This window comes from Scardinius erythrophthalmus (genome assembly GCF_964197995.2).
Source record: "Scardinius erythrophthalmus genome assembly, chromosome: 4".
Taxonomy (NCBI): Eukaryota; Metazoa; Chordata; class Actinopteri; order Cypriniformes; family Leuciscidae; genus Scardinius; species Scardinius erythrophthalmus.
Window position 1 is genome coordinate 22,084,015 of NC_138224.1, and position 23,969 is coordinate 22,107,983.

The 23,969-nt window shown below is 41.9% G+C and overlaps 1 protein-coding gene across 3 annotated transcripts in view; it reads left to right on the forward strand.

Annotated features, from left to right (window-relative positions):
- The window catches only part of LOC308689812 (protein phosphatase 1H-like), a 94,798-nt gene that overhangs the window by 30,304 nt on the left and 40,525 nt on the right, over positions 1 to 23,969 (forward strand). For all 3 annotated transcript variants that reach the window (XM_081363830.1, XM_081363831.1, XM_081363829.1), the window contains 2 exons: positions 6,535 to 6,647; positions 6,790 to 6,874. In XM_081363830.1, the coding sequence (XP_081219956.1) occupies positions 6,535 to 6,647; positions 6,790 to 6,874 (198 nt within the window). The remainder of the gene's footprint in view (positions 1 to 6,534; positions 6,648 to 6,789; positions 6,875 to 23,969) is intronic.

Below are 23,969 nucleotides of genomic sequence, written 5' to 3' on the forward strand. Positions count from 1 at the left end.
CAAACCTACGCGATCCTTGATCCTTGCATTATTCTTCCCGCAGCAGTCCAGCAGCTAGGCCTACAAGGAAAGAAGGAAGTTATGGCCCTTCGTACCATTCGTCATGATATTACCCAGCTGGAGGGACAGTCTGTCCAGTTTCAGCTCTCATCCCAGTCCAGGCCAAAAGAGAGGTACAACCTTGCTGGTGTGTTCTCTGCACCTCTCCTGACCTTGACTGAGCAGACGTACCCTAGCAAGAGACTTCAGAGGAGTTACTGTCATCTGAGGGGTATTCCTCTTCCATCATTCAGCAAGATTCAGCCCCTTCTCTTAATTGGATCTGATTACCCAGGTCTAATCACTGCAAAGGAGCCCACCAGATTAGGCCCAGATGGCGGACCAGTTGCTGTACATACGCAGCTCGGTTGGGTTCTCCAGGGACCAGACGGGCTTCTTCCACACCAAATATCACCTCAACAGTGTTTGCTCACTTCCCTTTCATCAGTGCGAGATCCTATACTCCAAGAAGTAGAAAGGCTGTGGCAGTTGGACATTCTTCCTTACCGCAACGAGAAGCTGGTAATGCGATCATGACAGGACCAAGTGGCCATGGAACTACTGGAGAGCAAAACTCAGCGTGTGGAAGTGGATGGAATCTGGCGTTATGCTACCCCCCTTGTACGCTCTCCAAATGCACCACCATTGAAGGGTACTAGGGAGTCAGTTCTACCCAATCTCAGGGGTACGGAGAAACGCTTGAGCAGGGATCCAGAGAAGGCTAAGGTTTATGAGGCTGAGATCCAGAAGCTCTTGGATGCAGGATATGTTGTTAAGGTCCCGCCAGAACTTCTACATATGGATAAGGAATCATGGTTCATCCCACATCATCTTGTCCACCACAATGGTAAGGATAGACTAGTTTTCAACTGTTCCTTCATCCATCAAGGTCTCTCCCTCAACCAGCAGCTCCTTCCTGGCCCATGCCTTGGTGCTTCATTACTGGGAGTTCTCATTCGATTCCGACAGCATCCAGTTGCTATCAGCGGAGACATACGTGCTATGTTTCATCAGGTGAGACTCCTGCCAGAGGACAAACCTCTTCTGAGGTTAATCTGGCGAAACATGCGGAAAGAAGATCAGCCTGATATCTACCAGTGGGAAGTCTTGCCTTTTGGAACAACCTGCAGCCCATGCTGTGCGACCTTCGCACTGCAGAAGCATGTCAGTGATCAGCAGGCAGGCGACGAAGGAGTAAGACAGTCCATAGAACAGAGCTTCTATGTGGACAACTGTCTACAGAGTCTTCCCACTGTGGAGCAAGCCAGGCAGTTAGTCGACAAGATGAGATCCTTTCTTGCATCTGGGGGGTTCGAAATACAGCAGTGGGCCAGCAATGTCCCCTCAGTGGTCGAGCACTTACCAGCAAATGCGAAATCACAGAGTATAGAGCTATGGCTGCAGAAGAATCATTCTGACCCTCAGGAGCCGGCTCTAGGTCTGATGTGGCATTGCCTCAATGATCGTCTGGGTTACAGACACCGCCCGACGACAGAGTGTCTCCCGACAATGAGACACATCTACAAAGTCCTGGAATCTCAATATGACCCTTTAGGGTTTGTCAACCCCTTCACCACCAGGGCTAAAGTTTTAGTCCAAAAGCTCTGGGCTAAACCGAGAAGCTGGGATGACCCAAACCTTCCCACAGATCTGCTTGAGAGCTGGAGAGCATGGGAACATGAGTTACCTAACCTTGCTATGGTTGTGTTTCCCCGTTGTTACATCCCTTCTCATTTCAAGGTGGAGGCGTCCCGATTCAGCTTACACATTTTCTGTGATGCCGCCGAAGTGGCATACGGAGCAGTAGCATACCTGCTTATCGAGCAACAGGGTGAAGTCCACACTTCCTTCGTGATGGCCAGGTCAAGGGTAGCTCCAAAGCGACAATTGACAATGCCGCGGTTGGAACTTTGTGCAGCCTTGGCGGGTGCACAGCTCGCTAAGCTTCTATTGCAAGAGCTGACCATTAATATTGAGTCGACAAAACTCTGGACTGACTCTACTACCGTCTTGACCTGGATACAGTCTGAGTCCTGCCGGTATAAAGTATTTGTCGGCACTAGAGTGGCCGAAATCCAGGAATTGACTGACCTGTACTCATGGAGATATGTGGACTCAGCAAACAACCCGGCAGACGACATCAGCCGGGGGAAGACATTGGTAGAGCTGGCAACTCCCAGTCGGTGGAATCAGGGACCTCATTTCCTCCGTGGATCACCAGATCAGTGGCCAGCTATACCCCCTATGGAGAATCGAGATGATTCCTCAGAAACCAGAAAGACTGTATTCTGTGGACTAATTGTAGATGACCAAAGTCCGCAAATGCCCGACGCAGCTCAATTCACCTCCTGGAAAGCCTTGGTTAAGGCAACATACCAGTCCCTTTACGGGGCGGCCAACTTAGATGCAGGAACTCAGAGCCCTGATTATCGGAGCGCTGAAGCATTTTTGTTAAGTCGGTCTCAGGTTGAGTCCTTCCCTCTAGAGTTCAAAGCCTTGAAGGCAGGCAAACCAGTGGCCCCTTCCAGTCGTCTGAACACTCTGGCACCGGAGTTTGATCAAGCATTAAGTCTAATTCGGGTTGGAGGTCGGCTCCGGAGATTGGAAGGCCTGAGTCCAACCGAGTCTCATCCGGCAGTTTTAGACCCCCATCATTCTGTTACCAAGCTCCTTATCCAAGACTTTGATGAACGCTTATTTCATCCCGGTCCGGACAGAGTTTTTGCTGAGCTCCGTCGTCACTACTGGGACCTGAGAGGCAGGCAAGCAGTGAGGCAACACCAGAGGGGGTGCGTTCAATGCCAGAGGTGGAGGGCTAAGCCAACAGTACCCATTATGTCTGATCTACCCTTGGCTCGTCTACGACTTCATCAACCACCATTCTTCTCGACAGGTGTCGACTGTTTCGGGCCCTTCATTGTCAAAGTAGGCCGCCGTTCAGAGAAAAGATGGGGTGTGATCTTCAAATGTCTGACTACCCGCTGCATACACCTTGATCTCCTCAATAGCCTGGATGCCGATGCCTTCTTACTTTCCCTGAGACGTTTCGTGGCACGGAGGGGTACTCCTTCGGAAATTCTCTCTGACCAAGGGACTAATTTCAGAGGTGCCGAAACAGAGCTGAGAGAAGCCTTCAGGAAAATGGAACCTCAACTGCAGGAACGGCTGGCTGACCATCAGATCACTTTCAATATGAATCCTCCTGCGGCACCGCATTTTGGCGGCACATGGGAGCGAGAGATCAAATCTGTGAAGTCAGCCCTGCAGGTTGTTGTAGGAAGCCAATCCCTGCCTGAAGATGTCTTGCACACTGTGTTAGTGGAGATAGAGGGTATCCTGAATAGTAAGCCACTGGGTTATGTCTCGTCTGACATTGCAGATGTGGACCCAGTCACGCCCAACTTTCTCCTCATGGGGCGGCAGGACTCTTCGCTACCCCAAGTGGTCTACACTCCAGAACCTCTGTCTAAGCGTCGATGGCGCCATGCCCAGACTATAGTTGATCACTTTTGGGCATACTATACCCGGCATTACCTACCTAACCTCAAGCCTCGTCTTAAGTGGCAGCGTGAGATTCAGGATCTGACTCAGGGTACGGCGGTAATGGTGGTGGACCCACAACTGCCTCGTGCTCACTGGCCTGTTGGTAGGGTTGAGAGTCTGGTTCCCAGCGAAGACGGTCATATTAGGTCAGCAAAGGTCAGAATAAAGGATCGTCTGTATCTTCGACCGGTGGCTAAGCTAGTTCAACTCCCAGCACTCCCGGACGGTGATGAAACCGATGTTAAGAACTAAGGAATTTATATCTTCTACATTTTAGCTATGCTAATCTGGGGGCGGCTGTACTAAATTCCTTATACATTTGGTATTGGTAGCCCTTTAATTTGTATTACGCTGTTACGCACGAACAGCGCGCTGACGTGCATTCTGCCAGAGCGGTTTCAGTTTTCTCTTAGTTTCGTTTCTGCCGCCATCTTCTACGAGTGGTAAATGTGCGTGCATGAATGTAAGTTCATTTATCCTTATATTTAGCTGTTATATCGAGATATATTAACACTTTCATGTAGCAGCTGTACATCCGATTGTTGTTGTTATGTTCATATCGTGATTAATGTGTTCGGAGGCGAGTGATGTCAGTGTAATTCACGTGTACATGTTTAGCGCTATTTGCCGCGTTGTGGACAATATAAACATGTATAGATGATGTATACTGAGGTGAATCTTTGTTTACTGTATTCATACATATTCTTATATATATTTATTTGTTCATTTCAGACTAAACCACATTCTACCACCTCAGTTATAGCTAATGGCTGTATAATGTTGGACATGTGTATTGACACATCCTGAAGAGATAAACAGTTAACAATCTTCTGTCTCCTGTCATACTTCTTGCCGGGGTTCCGTAGTGGACTAGCCTTCCACCTAACTTCCCAAAATAGAGTCCTTTACACAAAGTTTTTATAAATGAGGCCCCTGATGATGACCATGATCTCCTAGAGGAAGACTAGAGTTTCTTCGGGTCTGATTTAAGGCTTAAAGTAAACCTATCAGGAGGTTTATATATGTATGTATGTGTGTGTGTGTGTGTGTGTGTGTGTATATATATATATATATATATATATATATATATATATATATATATATATATATATATATATATATATATATATAGTTCTAGTCTTCCTCCAGGAAATCAGCTTATTAAACTGGACTAGACTAAGTCAAAAAATAAAATTACAACTTGCTCACTCATAAAATAAACAACTCACTAAACGACCTGATCATGTCCGAATCAAACTTGAACTTCAAATTACTTAATTTTTAATCGCTGAACACATGCTGATGTACTTCTGGCTAATGTAGTTCTAATGTAGTTGTCACAACAAATGTTTGTCAGTTCTTGTTTTGAGCCTTGTTTGTGAAGTTTTTCGGTTCCTGTCATTTTTGAGTTCCTATTCCCTGTGTTTATTTCCTGTCTCAGTTTGTTTCCATAGTCATGGATTAGTTTCTTATTAAATCATTATGTTCTTCTGTGTCTAGTTTAGTTGCTCATTTCTAATATATAGCCTGTGTTTCTGTTTCTTCGTTTGTCGGTTATAGTCTTTGTTTTTGCAAAGCTGTGACACTGTGTTTGTTTGACATCTCATTTTGATTTATTAAAATTTCTGCAAAAGATCCCCATTTCAGTTCTCCTTCTTCCCAACCTGCACAGTTACAGTAGTATATACATTTAAAAAAAAAATAAGAAATTTAATGTATCCTTTATTTTAGCAAGATAGTTTCATTAAGATTTAAAATTCCTGGCCGAAATGGCAGCACAAAAAGTTTCACATAATAACAAAAAATAATAATAATAACAAATACATAAAATACAACACAAAACAAACAATGCAAAAATACAATTTTATCCAGCACTATATTGTGCTTTTGTGAAATGGTGTGCATTCACATGAGATGAAGACTGTATCAATAAGTGTGTGTGTGTGTGTGTGTGTGTGTGTGTGTGTGTGTGTGTGTGTGTGTGTGTGTGTGTGTGTGTGTGTGTGTGTGTATTAAAATTATACAAGGTGCAGGTCAAACCTCTCAGTGTATTTCACCATGCTGAAATTAAGTGATTGGCTGTGTTTAGCTAAACGTCGAAGAGAATTCTCACGCTCATTGTTTGCCACCACTGTAAATAGGCAACACTGTGCTTCTAGCGTATATATATATATACACTAGTAGCGTAGCATGGTTATGCAAAGAGTGAAAATTAGACAATGGAACATTCTTATTATCATGCTTTACCAGCGTCAACAGGAGAATCAGTACCTGTACTGTTGAATGTCTGAAGTCAGAAAGTCTGGCAAAGACAAAAAAGAAAGAAAGAACAAAGTAGAAAATGAGAGTAAACAGCGAGATGGTATACACAGTGACTGAGTATAAAGTGTAGACCTTACATGTAGACTACTCGCTAAAACTCACTGGTTTAATTGTAACCATTGTACATTAAACTTTGAATTTCTTAACAGATTACCTCAATTGTTTTACATTTTGCCAACTTATTCAGGTTTACAGTGTAGAGAACTGAACAATCAGGCATTTTGTAACTGGCAACACCTGTAACCATGGCAAAAATCACTTTAAGACTGATCTCAAGTGGCTTTTTGTTTTTATTAAGTAGCAGCAAAAAAAAAAAAAAAATGGTAAAAGACAACACTATTCAAGAAATATTTTAATTTCCTGCTAATAATTACAATAATGATAATAAATATAATAACAATAAATAATTGTTGCGACATGTAATATTTCTCATTAGCCTAACTTTTTATTTTTGATACATAAAATGTATAGAAATCTGCTGATGTGTGGCCAAAGGTGTGCATACTGTATATTAGATATTTTTCAACGATTTTAAACATAGTTTATCCAAATACATTTAGTAACAGTTTATTTTATAGTAGCTTTTCTTTCTTTCATCTCCATGTCTCGATGATTTTGTGTTTATTTCAGGATGCCCAAATCGAGAGGGAAAAATCTATATACAACATCTCTGGTGGCTGCACTGTGCTTGTAGTTGTCTTCCTGCTGGGAAAGCTGTATGTTGCCAATGCTGGAGATAGCAGGTAATACATATTTGAGATATTTATACACATGTTTGTACAGGTTTGATCATTTCCATATGTGTGTGTGTGTGTGTGTGTGTGTGTGCGTGCATGCGTGCGTGTGTGTGTGTGTGTGTGTGTGTGTGTGTGTTTTACCCCTCAGAGCCATTATAATCAGAAATGGAGAGATAATTCCTATGTCCACAGAGTTCACCCCTGAGTCAGAGAGACAAAGACTTCAGTTCCTTGTAAGTTGTCATTCACTCTTCATCATTAATAATTTTATTAAGTGGGGAGGAAAAAGTACATCTCTTATAAACCTTTACAGAATGCTGATCTGATCCAATCTGAACTAAGAAAGTATGAAGTTATGTTTACCACTGGCTTTATTTTAGTCATAAATTGAAAACCCCCACTATAAAACACCATTAGTAAAATCTCAAAGGAACCAGCAGTGTTCTGATGTCATGCCTGTGCCACTCTATGAAGTTTAAGTGCTTGGATTTACCACAGTTATAGCTGACAGGATAACTTATGATGTTTCGTGTAAATGAATTACGAATGAATGTACCATTATAGAAATATAGAGCTGAGTATCATCGGCATAACAGTGGAAGCTAATTCCATGTTTCCTAATGATATCTCCTAATGGTAGCATGTACAGAGTGAACAGCAGCGGTCCTAGTACTGAGCCTTGTGGTACGCCATATTGAACTTGTGATTGATAAGACATCTCTTCATTTACTGCTACAAACTGATAACGGTCAGATAAGTATGATTTAAACCATGCTAGTGCAATTCCACTAATGCCAACATAGTTTTCTAGTCTATTTAAAAGAATGTTGTGGTCAATGGTGTCAAACACAGCACTAAGATCGAGTAACACTAATAGAGAGACACAACCACGATCGGATGATAAGAGCAAATCATTTGTTACTCTAACGGCATCAACATCTATTCCATGTGATAATATTTCTATCTAGAGTATGATCTATCTAGAGTATGATTACGACGATGAGTAGGTCCTGACACGTGTTGTATAACTCCAATTGAGTTTACAATGTCTTTAAATGCCAAACCCAATGCATCTTTTTCATTATCGATGTGTATATTAAAATCACCAACAATTAGTACTTTATCTGCAGCCAATACTAACTCTGATAGAAAGTCCGCAAATTCTGTGATAAAGTCTGTATGGTGCCCTGGTGGCCTGTATACAGTAGCCAGCACAAATCTCAAACGTGATTTATCATTTATACTATATATTTTTACATTAAGCACTAACACTTCAAAAGAATTATATTCGAAACTTGATTTCTTAGTGGTTTTGAAAATATTACTATAAATTACTGCAACACCACCCCCTTTGCGTTTAAGACGAGGTTCATGTTTATAACAGTAATCTTGCGGGGTGGACTCATTTAAAGGTGAACTAAGTAACTTTTTTTACCTTAACTGAACAGCTTCGGAGTCATTGGAATGGTTATATTACTTATTTCGGGTTGAATGGTGGTCGTTTCGCACCCCCCTGGTGCCCGTGAGCAGAAAATACGCACTTGCAACTTTGAGCCGGCGGGCCGGCGGGCCGCCGGCCGCCGCGTCAGGAAGTATCGCGTGATATCAGGTCTCGCGATGTAAACAATTGCTTTACGGCCAAAAGAAATCTGCTAAAATGCTGTCATTATTGCGCTCCCTCACGCTGTCCGAACCCGAATGAAGAAGACGTTTTAAAGAATGTCCCATCTGCTTTGATGTCGTTGATCTATAGCCTCTGGTGTCTGAGAATCACCAAAGAGTTTTTTCAACAGTGTTGTCAAATATCTATTCCGAAGCTGTGGGGGGAGCTCTAGAGAGAAACCTGCGAGCAAAAAGCGAGAATACAGCGAAGAAATCCCGAAGCTACTGAGTGCTGCTTTAAAGTAATGTAATCGTTGAGTCAAGAAACTGGGGCGTGTTCAGCGACATGGTCATGCCTCCTTCCAAGTGACGTCATCAGCTTGAGACGCAGATCAGCACAGATAAATCCCAATGGTTGAGAGACGTGCATTTGGATAGTTTCCTTGTACTTGTACCTTTTACTAGCATTAAAACATGCATGATTTTGTTTTGTTAACTAAATGTGTATTAAAGTCCCCCTGTAGTCAATAATTGTATCCCTTAAAACTCATCTTTGATCACCAAAATGACATATATATAAAAATAAAAAAAAATCCTGTTAAAGAAATCATGCCTTAAAATAGCTTGAATATAACTCTATGGCTGCATTCCAGTTAGTTTTTTTATGCCCTTCCCTCACTAACTTCCCTCAGTCTCGTTCACTCAGATGTACGTCATTGCTTACGCTGCACGAGTGTCCACTACAGCGGGACCCTTGCAATGTGCTGAATTGGAACGTCCTAAGCCCTGGATCACTTTAATCCACTATGAAGTTGATATATGCAACATTCTATGTGTATATAGGTGTGTTTGGGTTATTTTAAATAAACTTTAAATATATATATATATATATATATATATATATATATATCATAGAGTTGTTTGTGGTGGTGGTAAATTAAACGTGATATGCGTGATATATCACAATAGCATTGTATTGTGGAATATGGAGCTGCCTGAAGTGTACATATAAAGTAGATTCGCTCCCAGGGTCTGTCCATATATACTTCACTTGTCCACTTCACGAAGTGGACCACACTTCAAAATGGCGGCGGGGAAGTTTGCGAGTGCGTGTCTAAAAGTGGAGTGGAACACAGCCACTACCCTTGCCTCATTTAGTATACGCGGAACTATAAATATGCAAATAGCCCCTCCTCCACTCACTCACACCAGCTCAGAGACTCGGTTTGATTGGTTACAAGGTAGTTTGTGACTTCAGAAACACCACCGATTTCAAACCGCGTCTTTTTTTCACTGCAGTTTTAAGGAGAAAATACTCAGCAATGGAGTTGACTTATGAATTTGCACATGGTTTGTCTTATAGCATATTGAAAACACCACATAGACATATAAACAACATTAAAACTTGATTTTCACCACAGGGGGACTTTAAAAGCGTTTGCTTAAGTTATAGATCATGTTAAAGTGGTGTTTATTATTAGCCGTAGACAACTCGCTAACATGAACTGTTCTCTCAGTGTGCACACTTTTATAGCATTAAAATGTTTCGTTTTGTTAACTTAATTTATATTACAGCTTTGCTTAAGTTAAAGAAGTTAGAGATCAGTTAAAGTGGTGTTTATTGTTAGTCTTTGAGGGTACTTGCTAACTTGAACTGTTTGAAATAGCCAGCCTCTGCTGTTCTTTTCACTCAGTGTGAGTATGCACACTTTTATAGCATTAAAATGTTTATAGTTTCATTTTATCAACTAAATGTGTATTACCAGTGTTTGCTTAAAACCTGTTACACCGCAGGAGGATGCCTGGCGCACTCTTTATTTACATTACTTCAAAGTTACTGTTAATGTATTTTAATTAAATTTTAATTTAAAATTTTTATATTTTAATTTTAAGTATTTTAATTAATTTTAATTATTATTTAATTAAATGTATTTAATGTAATTAACTTGAAAGACTATGCATCATTAAAAAGGTTTAAGACTCAAGACTCTAAGACCTGTATCAGTGTAACCAGTTGTGGTACTTCTTTATATGCAAACAAAAGATAAGAAATCCATCTATCCTAATCTCTGGTGTTGTTCTGATACCCTCCATTTTAATAGTTCTTTGTCTTTGTCTATTGATAGTCTTGGCGACTCAAGCTAAAGTGAGCAAGTTATTTTTGATACTAGTCTTTCATTTGGGTCTTTTGTTCAGAGTACAGTTAAATCATCCTTTTTTCACCTCAGAAACATAGCAAGATTGCGTCCTATACTAAATTTCTCAGTAGCTGAAAAGCTGATAAAATCCTTTGTCGTCTCTAAGACAGATTACTATAACACCCTTTTAGCTGGAGTCTCTAAATCCACACTAAATAAACTGCAATATGTACTGAACTCGGCCGCTAGGTGTTGTGTTCTGTGTAATTGCACTAGAGGGCACTAGTGAGTTCAAGTGCAGAGAAGAAAAAGAGAAAAGAAGAGAGGAAGGAAAAAGTAGAGTAGTCATGGTTGATATGAGTTTGTGAAGTAGTGTAAAATAAAGAAGTTAATTCATTCTACTCACCTCGTCTCTACGTTGCTGTTCTAAAGTGAACTGTTTACATATTGCTGAACTAAAATACAACAATTGGCGACGATGGCGAGTCTTCCCACACCTGCTCCGTTTCTGCCATGTGCTTCTGATCCACCGATACCCTTCTGCACGTGGAAAAAAATCTTCGAGAACTACATGCTGGCTATTAACGCGTCAGGAGACTCCTGGACGGCGGCTCGACGACGCACAGTTCTTTTACATTGCTTGGGGACAGAAGGACAACGTATTTTCTACACTTTGCCGAATACGGGTACGACTTATGATGACGCAATGTCCGCGTTGGAAGCGCATTTCATTCCGAAAGTCAACGTGGTTGTTGCACGTCACCAGTTCAGACAGAGAGCTCAACGCGCGGATGAAACGATTGCGCAATACACTTCAGCCTTACGAGAATTGGCAGTTGATTGTGCTTATGGTACAGTAAAGGATGAAATGATTCGGGATCAGCTCATCGAGAAAGCGTACGCTACAACGGTGCGCGAGAAACTTCTACTGGATCAGCCCGCTTCGTTGGAGGCTGCTGTTACTGTTGCGTGCCAGATTGAACATGCGTTGCACAACGTATTAGAGATTATTACTACTTAGAGTAGTATTACTACTTAGAGATACTGCTCCGGTACAGGCGGTGAGTTCAAAGACTTCTCATTACCAAGCGACTTCACAAGATAGACCTAAAATTAAACCGAGTAAACACACGGCGTCACAGCGTGCTTGCTACAGATGCGGCTCTAATAAGCACTTGGCCAACTCATCTGATTGTCCAGCATCTAAAGCTAAATGCAATTCATGTGGCAAAACAGGACATTTTGCGAAAGTATGCCGTTCGACATCATCCGTTCGCGCAGTTCTGCCCGAAGTACAAATATGCAGTATGAACTGTGAAAAATTTGATGACAGGATTAAGTGTTGTGTGCAGATTTCTACTGACACAGGGCAGTCTATGGAGACCGAGTTTGTTGTGGATACAGGCTCTGTAGTTTCGATTTTGCCAGAGACTGTGTACAGGCATTATTTCAGTACATCTCCACTGTCTGCGCCGAGTGTCCAATTGGTCACGTACATGAGAGGACACATTCCAGTTCTAGGATGTCTTACAGCTAATGTGTCATTGCATGGAGTGTCTGCTACCGTTCCACTATACGTTGTGAAAAACGGATCTGCCTTATTAGGCATGGATGTGCTTAAAGCACTGAAATGTACAATCAACCATGACTGTACTGTTACTGTTTCTACTAATTCTGCTTCAGTCCACAGTGTTGCAAATACTGAGCCTGTGGGGTGTGTGAAAGGCTTCATGCATAAGGTCAAAGCTCGTGATGATGCGGTACCAGTTCAACAAAAACTCCGTCGACTTCCCTTTTCTGTACGTAATGCAGTCTCAGAGGAACTACAATCTCTGCTGAATCAAGGTATTATCGAGCAAATTGATGCTTCTCCCTGGGTTTCGCCAATAGTAGTCACTACAAAAAAAGGAGGAAAAATTCGACTTTGTGTTGATCTTCGTGAACCGAACAAAGCACTACTAGTTGACAAACACCCATTACCCCATATGGAGGAACTATTGAGTGAGTTGAGGGGTGCAGCTATATTTTCGACTATTGATTTAACATGCGCGTACCATCAACTACCCTTACATGCTGACAGCCGTGACTTAACTGCCTTCATCACGCATGATGGTCTTTTCAGATTTCGTCGTGTTCCTTACGGACTAGCTTCTGCTCCTTCAGCTTTCCAGAAAATGATGGAGACGGTTCTAAAAGGTGTTCCAGGTGTAAGAAACTATTTGGACGATATAATAGTTTACGCCGCTTCACAGATTGAACATGACAAAACCCTTCACACTGTCATTCAGAAATTGGCAGATGCTGGGTTGACACTGAACATGCAGAAATGCACATTCAACAAGACCTCCCTCAAATTCTTGGGTCATGTGATCTCAAAAGAAGGAATCTTACCAGATACTGCTCACATCGAAGCTATAGTCGATGCTCCTACTCCACACGACTTATCTTCTCTTCGTTCGTTCCTTGGATTGATCTCGTGGTACAGTAAATTCTTCCCAAACTTTGCCACGGAGGTGGAACCATTACGTGCTCTTTTGAGAAATGCTCATGAAAATTTGTTTGAATGGACTGCAGAAGCAGACCGATGCTTTAACAAACTGAAAGCTATACTGGTGGAGAGCCCAGTGCTTGCACTTTTTGACCCTTCTCTTCCTACGATCGTATCAACTGATGCTTCGGACTATGGCCTTGGGGGAGTTCTGACACAACTCCATGCAGATGGTGTAGAACACACTGTCGCTTTTGCTTCACGTACGCTTAGCGCGGCCGAGAGAAAATACTCTACAGTGGAAAAAGAGGCTTTAGCTTGCGTGTTCGCTGTAGAGAAATGGCGCCCGTACTTATGGGGTCATCACTTTACGTTACGTACTGACCACAAAGCATTAACTACTTTGCTGGCTACAAAAGGAATTGGACGTGCTGGAATGAGAGTAGCCAGGTGGTCAGCTCGGTTACTGTGTTTTTCGTATGACATTGAATACCGCCCTGGTGCTCAAAACCAGGCCGCAGATTGCTTGTCAAGAATACCCTTACCGGTGACGACTGAGCACATTGAGGAACCAGAAATGGTTGCCGCAGTCCTTGCAGGGTTACATTCAGTATCCATGGAGGATTTCACAAAGGCTTCCGAATCTTGTTCTGAGCTGAGTTTACTTAGAACGCAAATACTGAATGGATGGCCACACAACAAGACGGATGTAGACCCAGCTCTATCATCATTTTTCTTCATTCGGGATGAACTGTCTGTATACAACGGATTGATCATGCGAGGTGAACATCGTGTCGTTGTTCCTGTTTCTCTTCGTTCAACCCTGGTTAAGCTGGCTCACGAAACACACCAAGGTTTGGTCAGAACCAAACAAAGGCTTTGTGAACTTTACTGGTGGCCAAAAATGGATGCGTTAGTTCACTCAGTAATTTCAACCTGTCTTACTTGTCAACTGAACGATAAATCTGCAAAGACAGCTCCTGTTCCATTACAGCCTGTAGATTTGCCGGATGGACCTTGGCAAAAACTGGGTCTTGATATCGTCGGACCTTTCGAACATGCTGTATCAGGTTGTCGTTTCGCAATTTCTTTGGTGGACTATTACAGCAAGTGGCCAGAAGTTGCTTTTTCTTCACATGTCACTACTGAGGTTGTTACGTCTTTCTTACACTCTGTGTTTGCACGAGAAGGAAACCCTTTGTTTGTGGTTACAGACAATGGACCTCAGTTTCTTTTTTCAGTTTTTTCGGATTTCCTTTCTGAACGTGGTATCAAACACCTGCGTACAAGTGTGTATCACCCGCAAGGAAATGGTGCAGTTGAACGTTGGAACAGAGTACTGAAAGAGTGTATCTTATCGGCGGAACAAATGAGAAAAGCTTGGAGACCGTCAGTAGTTGAGTTTCTTCAGAGTTACCGTGCTACTCCTCATGCTACTACCGGTGTATCCCCATCTGAACTTTTGCATAACCGGAAACTGAGAACGAAGGTAGACATTTTTCCTGTGAGAGAGAAAAGTGACAAATGTGCTGATGTACAAGAGGCTGTCAAAGAAAGACAGGAGAAAAGTAAGAAATACACAGACAGTAAGAGGAGAGCCAAACCTGTTTCTTTCAAGGTCGGGGAACAAGTAAGAGTCAGAAAGCCAGGTCATGTTCCTAAAGGAAGTCCTAAGTATACCTTACCTTTGTCGATTCGTGAAAAGATCGGACCAAGTTCATTCGTGCTTAGCGATGGAAAGAAATGGAATGGACTGAGACTGACAAAATTCCCAGATCAAACTGAAAAAAACGGTTCAGGGATCCAATCTGCCTGCTCAAAATCACCCAGTCACTCTCAGGAGGAGTGAAAGAGTTGTTAAACCACCAGTTTGGATGAAAGACTTCATAAAGTAGTGAAGTCAAAAGACAACATTATTGTGAAAAAAAAAAAAAAAAAAAGTTGAAACCACATGTACTTGTTCTTTGGTGTTAAGGTACTTGATTGGTATTTAGAATGGTATTTCTAAATAATACTGCTTAGGTTAATCAAGAGGTTTAAATAATGACTCACAGTGATGCAGAATGTTAAGAAGTGTTACTATAGTATTGCTGATGTCTTAAAACATACGGCCTTATGGGTTAAATACTGAATAAGTCACCTACTGACTTTATGTAAGGGGGGAATGTTGTGTTCTGTGTAATTGCACTAGAGGGCACTAGTGAGTTCAAGTGCAGAGAAGAAAAAGAGAAAAGAAGAGAGGAAGGAAAAAGTAGAGTAGTCATGGTTGATATGAGTTTGTGAAGTAGTGTAAAATAAAGAAGTTAATTCATTCTACTCACCTCGTCTCTACGTTGCTGTTCTAAAGTGAACTGTTTACATATTGCTGAACTAAAATACAACACTAGGGTATGTATCTATTACTCCAGTTTTGGAGTCCTTACACTGGCTCCCAGTCAGATTCCGAGTTGATTTTAAAATTTTGATGCTGACATATACAGCATTGCATGGCTTGGCTCCACATTATTTATCTGAATTGTTCAATTCCTATACCCAAAATCCTAGACTGCCATCTTTACAATACAACTTGTTGGTTGTTCCTCATACATGCTTACACTCTATGGGTGACAGGGCTTTCTCTTCATATGCTCCTGACCTTTGGAATTCTCTGCTTAGGGAAGCTCAGAACTATGACAATTTTATTATTTGAGCTTTGTATTTCTTATTTTGTCTACAGCATTTGCAGAAGTTGCTTTTAAAGGCGCTTTATAAAATAAAGTTTATTATTATTATTATTATTCATGCCCAATTGCTTGTACAGTGACCCTTATCACATTAACTATGAAATTAGTTCCTTGATCAGAGATCATTTCAAAAGATATGCCTACCCTTGAGATCAAATCAATTAATCATTTCACAATTTGTTTAACCTGGATGGAAAGAAATGGGTACACTTCAGGATATTGCGTAATCGCAAATTACCAGAGAAAATTGGTTACCTGAACTACTATTCACTAAGGCACCAATTATGTCCATACATATCCGATCAAAATGGGTACCAATGATAGCTAAAGGCTGTAGATAACTTCTGTCTGCTTTACGGACAGGAGCTACCATCTGGCACTCAGAACAGGTCTTACAATATTCTTGTACATCCTGATAAAATTAAGGCCAGTAGAATCGTTGACTAATTCGCTCATAAGTTTTCTGCTGACCTAAATGTCCTGACCAGGGTATAGTATGACCCAGATGTCAAATCATCTTATGAAGTTCACTAGGAACTACTAATCTGGGACTCTCTGTATTTGACACATACAAAAGATTGTCTTTTAGGATGCACTGATCCCCACCAAATTGTGGCACACCCACAGGTTTACCATCTTCCTCACAATTTTTGGAACAGAGGTTGTAAGGGAACATCTGACCTTTGCAATTCCCCCAAATTGTTTGGGACTTGCCATTGAGATTCCATCAGATCAAACACCAGGGAGACTTGGTAAGATATCCTGGGGATTATCTCATATCCCTATGTTTTTTTTGTTTGTTTTTTTGCCTTCGTTGTCTTTTACTTTTTTAACCTTCACCCCAGGTTCAAATAGGTCTGCATGGGCATTAGGAAAGGGTTGTAGACCTTGGGTCTGACATCGGATAACCAGTGCACAAGTTTTGGTCATTGCATTGACAAGCTCAGTTAAAAAAGGAAAATCATCACCTAACACCACATCATATGCCAGGTTGTCAATCACCCACCCTCAGCAAATATGCCTGTTCATTAACAACAATGGATTATATCTCCATAGTTTAAAATTTCAAAATTCAGTAAATAAGATTTTACTAAGGTTTGAGTACTACCAATATCTACAAGAGCTTGAGCAGGATGACCATTGACTGTTCCTGATATAATATTTCTATGTTTTTCAGTGTGTAATGAAGTATGTTGTTATGGGAAGAAGGAGGTGGGAACCGGTGAACGTTCACAAACTTTAATTCCCAATATAAACACAACGCGAACAAAACGAAAGTAAAGGCAGCAGCCCCTCACGGTCGACTGCCGCACACACATAAACTAAACATAACGTAAATGTCCAGGCCTGGTCCTCTCTCGTCCTTCACTGTCATCGCTCCTCCTTTTATGCTTCTGAAACTCCTCCGTGAGAGATACGAGACCGGTGCAGCATGCAGGTGGCGCTCATCATCAATCATGCCACCGGCCTTGCGCTCAGCCCCACCTTGCTTTCCACACAGTGGATTTCAACAGTTCAATGGACCACTCATCTCTGGGGACATAACACGTGTTAGTTACTTTGGGTTTTCTTAATGGGCCAAGGAGATGCCTTATGCCCAGGTTGCTGGCAGTAAAACAGATCAGGGCCCCATAGCAACTGTAGAATTTTTAACTACTACAGTCTTATTAATGGGGCTCCTCAGTTTTACACTTACCCACAGTAACTAAGTCCGCCATATATCTCTCTGCCAACCTTGCAGCTCCAATTCCAGTCTGAGGTTGATTTTCTTTAAACCAAATCCTCATATCTGGATGACGCATCCTCAAGTACTGCTCAAGAATGATAGTCTCTCCTATCTGGTCTTAGACTTAATTTCTGGTTGCATCCACCTTTTGTACAATCCTTTGGTTCAATTGTAGGTCTCTCTGACACTCTCACCAGATGGCACTGTGAGATTCCTGAAGTTACGTTGTACTCCTCTGTTACGTTGTACTTGGCCAGTACTGCAGCATTGATGTCCTTATAGAAAAGCCAGATCGTTGTTCATCCATCATAGCATATGCTTCCAAGGCCTTGCCTTTCAACAAAGTGACCACTCGAGCCGCCCATTAATCCATTAGCCATCCCCAAGTTCTTGCAATGCGTTCAAAACGAATGAAGAAACTCTCCACAGAAGAAACTCTTCCTCTATGAATTCAGGGATTTGTGGTTCATGATATTGTCTATAAGGTACAGCCGGTGATTGAGTTATAGCTTGTATGCTGTCAAGAGGGTGAGCTTGGGCTGAATGTGACATCATACCTTTAAATGGTGGTGGAAAAGTCCTTGGTGTAGGTAAGGGGTGGGGAGTATGTTGGATAACTTGTTCTTCAAATCTTTGAAGCACAAGTTTGAAACGTCAACACCACTAGCTAGTGGACACTAGCTCACGGATCCCGCTAAACATGGCTGTGTCTTTGTTGCACTTCACCTCCTTCTTTCAGGGAGAGGACAGATCATTGAGGTTGGCGAAAACCACGGGTAAGTCAACTTTATGGGGTGACGTCACATAGGCGACATGTAGTCTTTCTCGTTATGTCTTTTCCACAACTGCTAGCCGAAGAATCATACCATATACTGTCAAACTTGTAACATGAAAAGTTATATAAAAAATTCACAGACAACATATGTTCACATTCATGGCAAAATTCAAACGGGACCAGAAAATAATTATTTTCTCCCATTCACTTGCATTGACGATTTTTCAACCTAGAGGTCCAGCGGGGTTTTACGGAAGGGGCGGGACTTACCAGCTTCTATTCTCTCTCTTCAGGATTAAGCAACCCCTCGAACAAGCCTTCTACATCTTCTACTTTGCCTACTCAGACGCCTTTTCAAGACGTTTCTGCACCAACGGTTTCCTTAAACTTCAACTTATCCACAGCGGCTCCTGCTCAAAATTTTGGTAGGCGTTTTGTTTCACCAGCCGCTGTTATGGTGTCACCTCACCTAAGAAACAACATCATCCAAGGTAAGGATGTTAATTTGGCTACTTTACTGCTTCCTTCACCCGCTGCCGACAGGAAAATGGTTGACTGTGGTGACGTGGCAGTTCTTCTTAAAACCTCTGATCCTCGCCTTCAACGCAATCTCTCACTTGGAGAATTTGTAATCTCTTTTTCAGCATCTACAGAGACATTTTGTGCCAGAGTTATCCAGAGAGAAGGGAAGAGCTAGATCTATACTTGTCAATGATCGCGGATTTCAGCCAAAGATATGGGGGCACGTTGTTTTACGAATATCACAAGTCCTTTTCTGCTAAATCTGCTTCCTTCATCTGCCTCTTTAATTCAAGACTAGACTGGTCAGTTACAGACACTGAACTGCTCGTCCGGCATTTCGGCGGCCAAAAAATCTTGGCTTGCGCTATTTGCAGCGTGCACGGTCATTCGGCTTCATTTTGCCCCAAAGCATTCGCAAACAATGATCCGGCTACTGTCCGTGGTACTGAAAACGTAAGAACCCCTTCAAGCAGCAGAGGTCGCCATATTCCACTTTTCAATGGTGTTCCTGTATGTTCTCGATTTAATGAATCTGTTTGTACATATCCTAATTGTAAATTTGCTCACATTTGTAGTTCTTGCAAGGATCCGCACCCAAAATCTGTCTGTCCACGCCGGTACAGACCTGCATCCAAAGGGAAAGCCCCAATACAGAAAAAATTCTGAATAGTCACCCATCTACTCCTATCAATATCCCGAACCTTTCAAGTTACCTTTCTTCTCACCCTGATCCGGTTTTTGTGGATTATTTAATCACCGGCTTGTCCCAAGGGTTTCGGGTGGGAGTTCTTTCACACCTCTCTGCCTCTTTTGTTGCAAAAAATTTGCAATCAGCCAGAAATGAACCCGACGTGGTTTCAGCACTATTAGAGAAAGAGGTTAATAAAAGATATGTTATTGGCCCTTCCTTTTCGGATCAATTCTATCGGGATAGCAACGCGTAAATATTCTGGCAAAAAAACGGCTCATATTTTACATGTCATCTCCTCATTCCTCTAACGTTGCAAGCGTTAATGAATGTATTCCTCTAACTCCTTTCTCTCTACACTATGCTTCGGTTGACAATGCAATTCAGTTAATCAAGTTAGCTGGCCAAGGTGCTTGGTTAGCTAAGGCTGACATTACAGACGCTTTCAAAACCATGCCAATCCACCCTTCTGACTGGCATCTTTTTGGAGTTAAATGGGCTTCAAAATTCTATTTCGCTGTAAGATTCACGTTCGGGTGTAGAAGTAGCCCTCACATATTCAACAGTCTCTCCGAAGCTTTGTGCTGGATCCTACTGAACGTCTGTAAACTTCCCTTCGTTTTGCATTTACTGGACGATTTTTTGTTGATCGATTTTCCAAACTCTCAATCTCCCACTCTCGACATACTTAAACAAGTATTTAGTGATGTTGGCGTTCCCCTCTCTGCAGAAAAAACACTGGGCCCCTCTACTTTGCTCGAATTTCTAGGCATTTCTCTCGATACGGTCAAAATGCAAGCTTCTCTTCCTCACGAAAAACTCCTAAGGATCAGATCCTTTCTGGAACTTTTTTCCTCCTTACGTGTCGTTTCTAAACGTGACAGACTTTCCCTGCTCGGCCACTTAAATTTCGCCATGAGTATAATTCCACAAGGAAGGGCTTTTATTTCTCGCTTGCTAACACTGGCTCATTCTACGCAAAACCTAATTGATTCGATTCAGTTAGATGAAGGATGTTTGTCCGATATAAAATTTTGGACTCGTTTGATAAATGATTGGAACGGCATTTCTTTTGTTTATAATGATGCTTTCGAATCATCAGCAGATTTACATCTATTTACTGACGCTGCCCCGTCCATCGGATTTGGGGGTTTCTTTCAAGGTCAGTGGTTCGCAGAGAAATGGCCAATCGCATTTCCCGCATCTACTTCTGGCTCAGTATCTTCCACGCTCTACGAGCTTTATCCACTCGTTATAGCAAGCGTAATTTGGGGTCCAGCGTGGTCAAGGAAACGCATTATGATGTTCTGCGATAACGAAGCCGTTGTTGCCATCATTAATAAAGGCAGATCATCTTGCCAGATGATTATGCCTTTTGTGAGACGCCTTATCTTGCAATCAGTCGTTTTCAATTTCATCATTAAGGCTGTTCATATACCCGGACATTCCAATGTTATTGCTGACGCTCTTTCTCGTTTTCGTTTTCAGACCTTCAGACGGCTTTGCCCTTCAGCCAATACGGACCCCACACCTTGCCCTCACCTATCGGCAGCAATGTTAAATTAGACGACTTAGTTACTTCAGCGAGACAATATATGTCTAAAGGAGTAGCTCCTTCTACTTTTAAAGCTTATACTTCCGCTTGGTCTTCTTTTTTAATGTTTTGCTTTTCTTTTCAGATTCCTTTATTTCCCATTTTGCTAACAACTCTCTGTTCCTTTCTTGTTTTTAATTTCGAAAAACGCAATCTTAAACCTTCTTCTATTCGCAGATTACTTGCAGGCATTCAATTCTACGCAAAATATTTTAATCCCGATTATCCAAGTCTTTTCTCTGCTACTTCTATTCGGCTTTTGCTCAAAGGTATAAGTAAATCCTCTAGTAATTCTCCAGACAAACGATTGCCAATTACTTTGCCCTTATTGCAAAGATTAATCACTTCATTACGTAACAGACTTTTTCTACATATACTAATATTTTATTAGAAGCCGTGTTTCTAACTGCTTTTTACGGATTTATGCGTCCGGGGGAATTTACTTCAGCAACCAATCATTTCAATCCTGCCCATGGTCTTTCTTTTTCTGATTTACGCTTTTCACCTAATTTCTTTACACTTTTTCTCAAGCACTCTAAGAGTGATTCTGAAGGTTTTGGTGTTACTCTAACAATTTCTAAAATTAACAACAATTTCTGCCCCTTCTCATCTATGCTTAAATTTCTTCAAATTCGCCAGAGATCTTCAGAACTTTCCCCTCTATTTATCCTACTTAACGGAGCACCCCTTTCTAAAGCCTGGTTTAGGAATCACCTAGTTTCTGTCCTCAAAAGCTGCAGCCTATCTCCCTCCCAGTATACTGGGCATTCCTTCAGAATCGGGGCAGCCACTACAGCAGCTGAACGTGGCATATCTACTGCAGCCATCAAGATCCTGGGCAGATGGTCTTCCTCTGCATTCGAGTCATATATTAGACCTGATCCAAGAATCATCCTCGAAGCTCAGCAAGCTCTCCAATAATGGTCCTAGTAAATTCCTTCGCAACTACTGGTGGTTGGTTTTTATAAAAAAAAAAAACAAAAAAAAAACTTTTATATGTGGTCTTTAAATCTGTGTGGCCCTGCGGCCTTGTCTCTGTGGTCTAACAGACCGTGTGGCCCTGCGGCCTTGTCTCTGTGGTCTAGCAGACCGTGTGGCCCTGCGGCCTTGTCTCTGTGGTCTAGCAGACCGTGTGGCCCTGCGGCCTTGTCTCTGTGGTCTAGCAGACCGTGTGGCCCTGCGGCCTTGTCTCTGTGGTCTAGCAGACCGTGTGGCCCTGCGGCCTTGTCTCTGTGGTCCAGCAGACCGTGTGGCCCTGCGGCCTTGTCTCTGTGGTCTAACAGACCGTGTGGCCCTGCGGCCTTGTTTCTGTGGTCTAACAGACCGTGTGGCCCTGCGGCCTTGTCTCTGTGGTCTAGTAGGCTGTGTGGCCCTGCGGCTTTGTCTCTGTTTTTAAAAATAGCTATCAGCCACGTGGCGTTCCATGTTCAAGCTTATCAAGTTAACTCTTGTTCTTCTATTTTCTAGGAACTTCAGGACACAAGACTGGTGGGTATACTTTATTTTTCGTTTTGGGGGTTTGGTAGGCTCCGTCCAGGTGGAAGCATTCTTCGGCTGCGCCCCTGCCTTGATCTTCAGGCAGGATATGCAGAGTCCGGACCCTCAGATTGCGAGCTACGGACGGGGCCTACGCCAAAGAACTTTATTGCTTGCTGGGTCGCTAATAAATGGTTAATTGTCACAGTATTTAGTCTCCCGAGTCTTTCTGGTAGAACTACTACTGACTTCAGACACAGACTTTGATGAAATCAACTGAAGATAAAAGAAGACATTACATCTCTCAAGATCTCAACAGAGGAGGATTAAACAACTCCACAGACAGCATAGCAAGTTACTAGATTGACTTTATTTCTGTTAGACGTCTACAAAAGTTTTTATTGAGAATTAACAAAGGTTTAACTGTTATTCGTGTTTCCATTAGTTGGGCTCTTATCTTAATAAGTTAATGTTAATGTTGTTAATGGTTTCAAAGTCATCATGAACTAGCCAGATTCACTGATGTCATTTGAATCTAACAAGCGTGTCGTGCCATTAATACTTTTACATTATAAACCTTTACAACAGCAATCAGTTAGAAGATTTTAACAAACATGAGCACAAAAAATTGGCCTATTCTGACACACACAGACATCAACAATCAGCACAATCAACAATGGTGACAATCAACAAAATATTTAGATAACCAGATCAACTCTAAACATCACAAAAACTCTACTAAATGTAACAACAAAAACAACCGCAAAAAATACAAGCAAACATTTAGATTTAAACAAAATAATAGGACAATTTAGCTGCATAATTTATTCATGCCGCAATGCATGCTGGGGGTTTTGTACTATGCTGGTACCCAGCATACATTGCAGCATGGCACTTTTGATTGTCACCATTGTTGAGATTCAAGTGCTGATTATTGATGACTGTGTGTGTCTGCATGTCACTGTAGATAATTTTTTGTGCTCAAGTTTTCTTACTGATTGTCGTAATATGTTAGTTTTCATGCTGCAGTAACACAGGGTGTATAACCTTAATTATGTTAATGGAACAACACATTCCAGGGGTGTATAGTCCAGGGGTTAGAAAGTAGAAGTCCTGCCATATGTTTATTCCACCCATGAACTCAGCCAGCTGATTTCACTAACTGGTTCTATCTCCTGGCTGAATTAGCAAATCCAGGTGATTGGAACAAAATACTGAGGAGGACTTTTACTTTCTGAAGCTAGACTTTACACCTCTGGCCACATGTCAGCCAAGAGCAAAATAAATAAACCAGAACTGGACCTGGAGCAGAAACACAAGAACTAGAACTGACTTCAGCCACAGCCTACGCACAATCAGGGTCACACTCTGGATTTTATACTGTCCTGGGGTGTCCCGATGTGTGAGCTGGCTATAGAAAATAATGGGCTCTCAGATCATTTTTTTATTATGTTTAATGTAATTTTTGCTGGGCCTACTCCACGCCCTGAGTCAGTCGGCTATCATGCTTGGTCTATTAATGCTCTGTCAGCCTCTGAGTTTTCAGAGATGTATAATTCCCATATGCAGGCATTAACCGTCAATTTTTCTCCATCT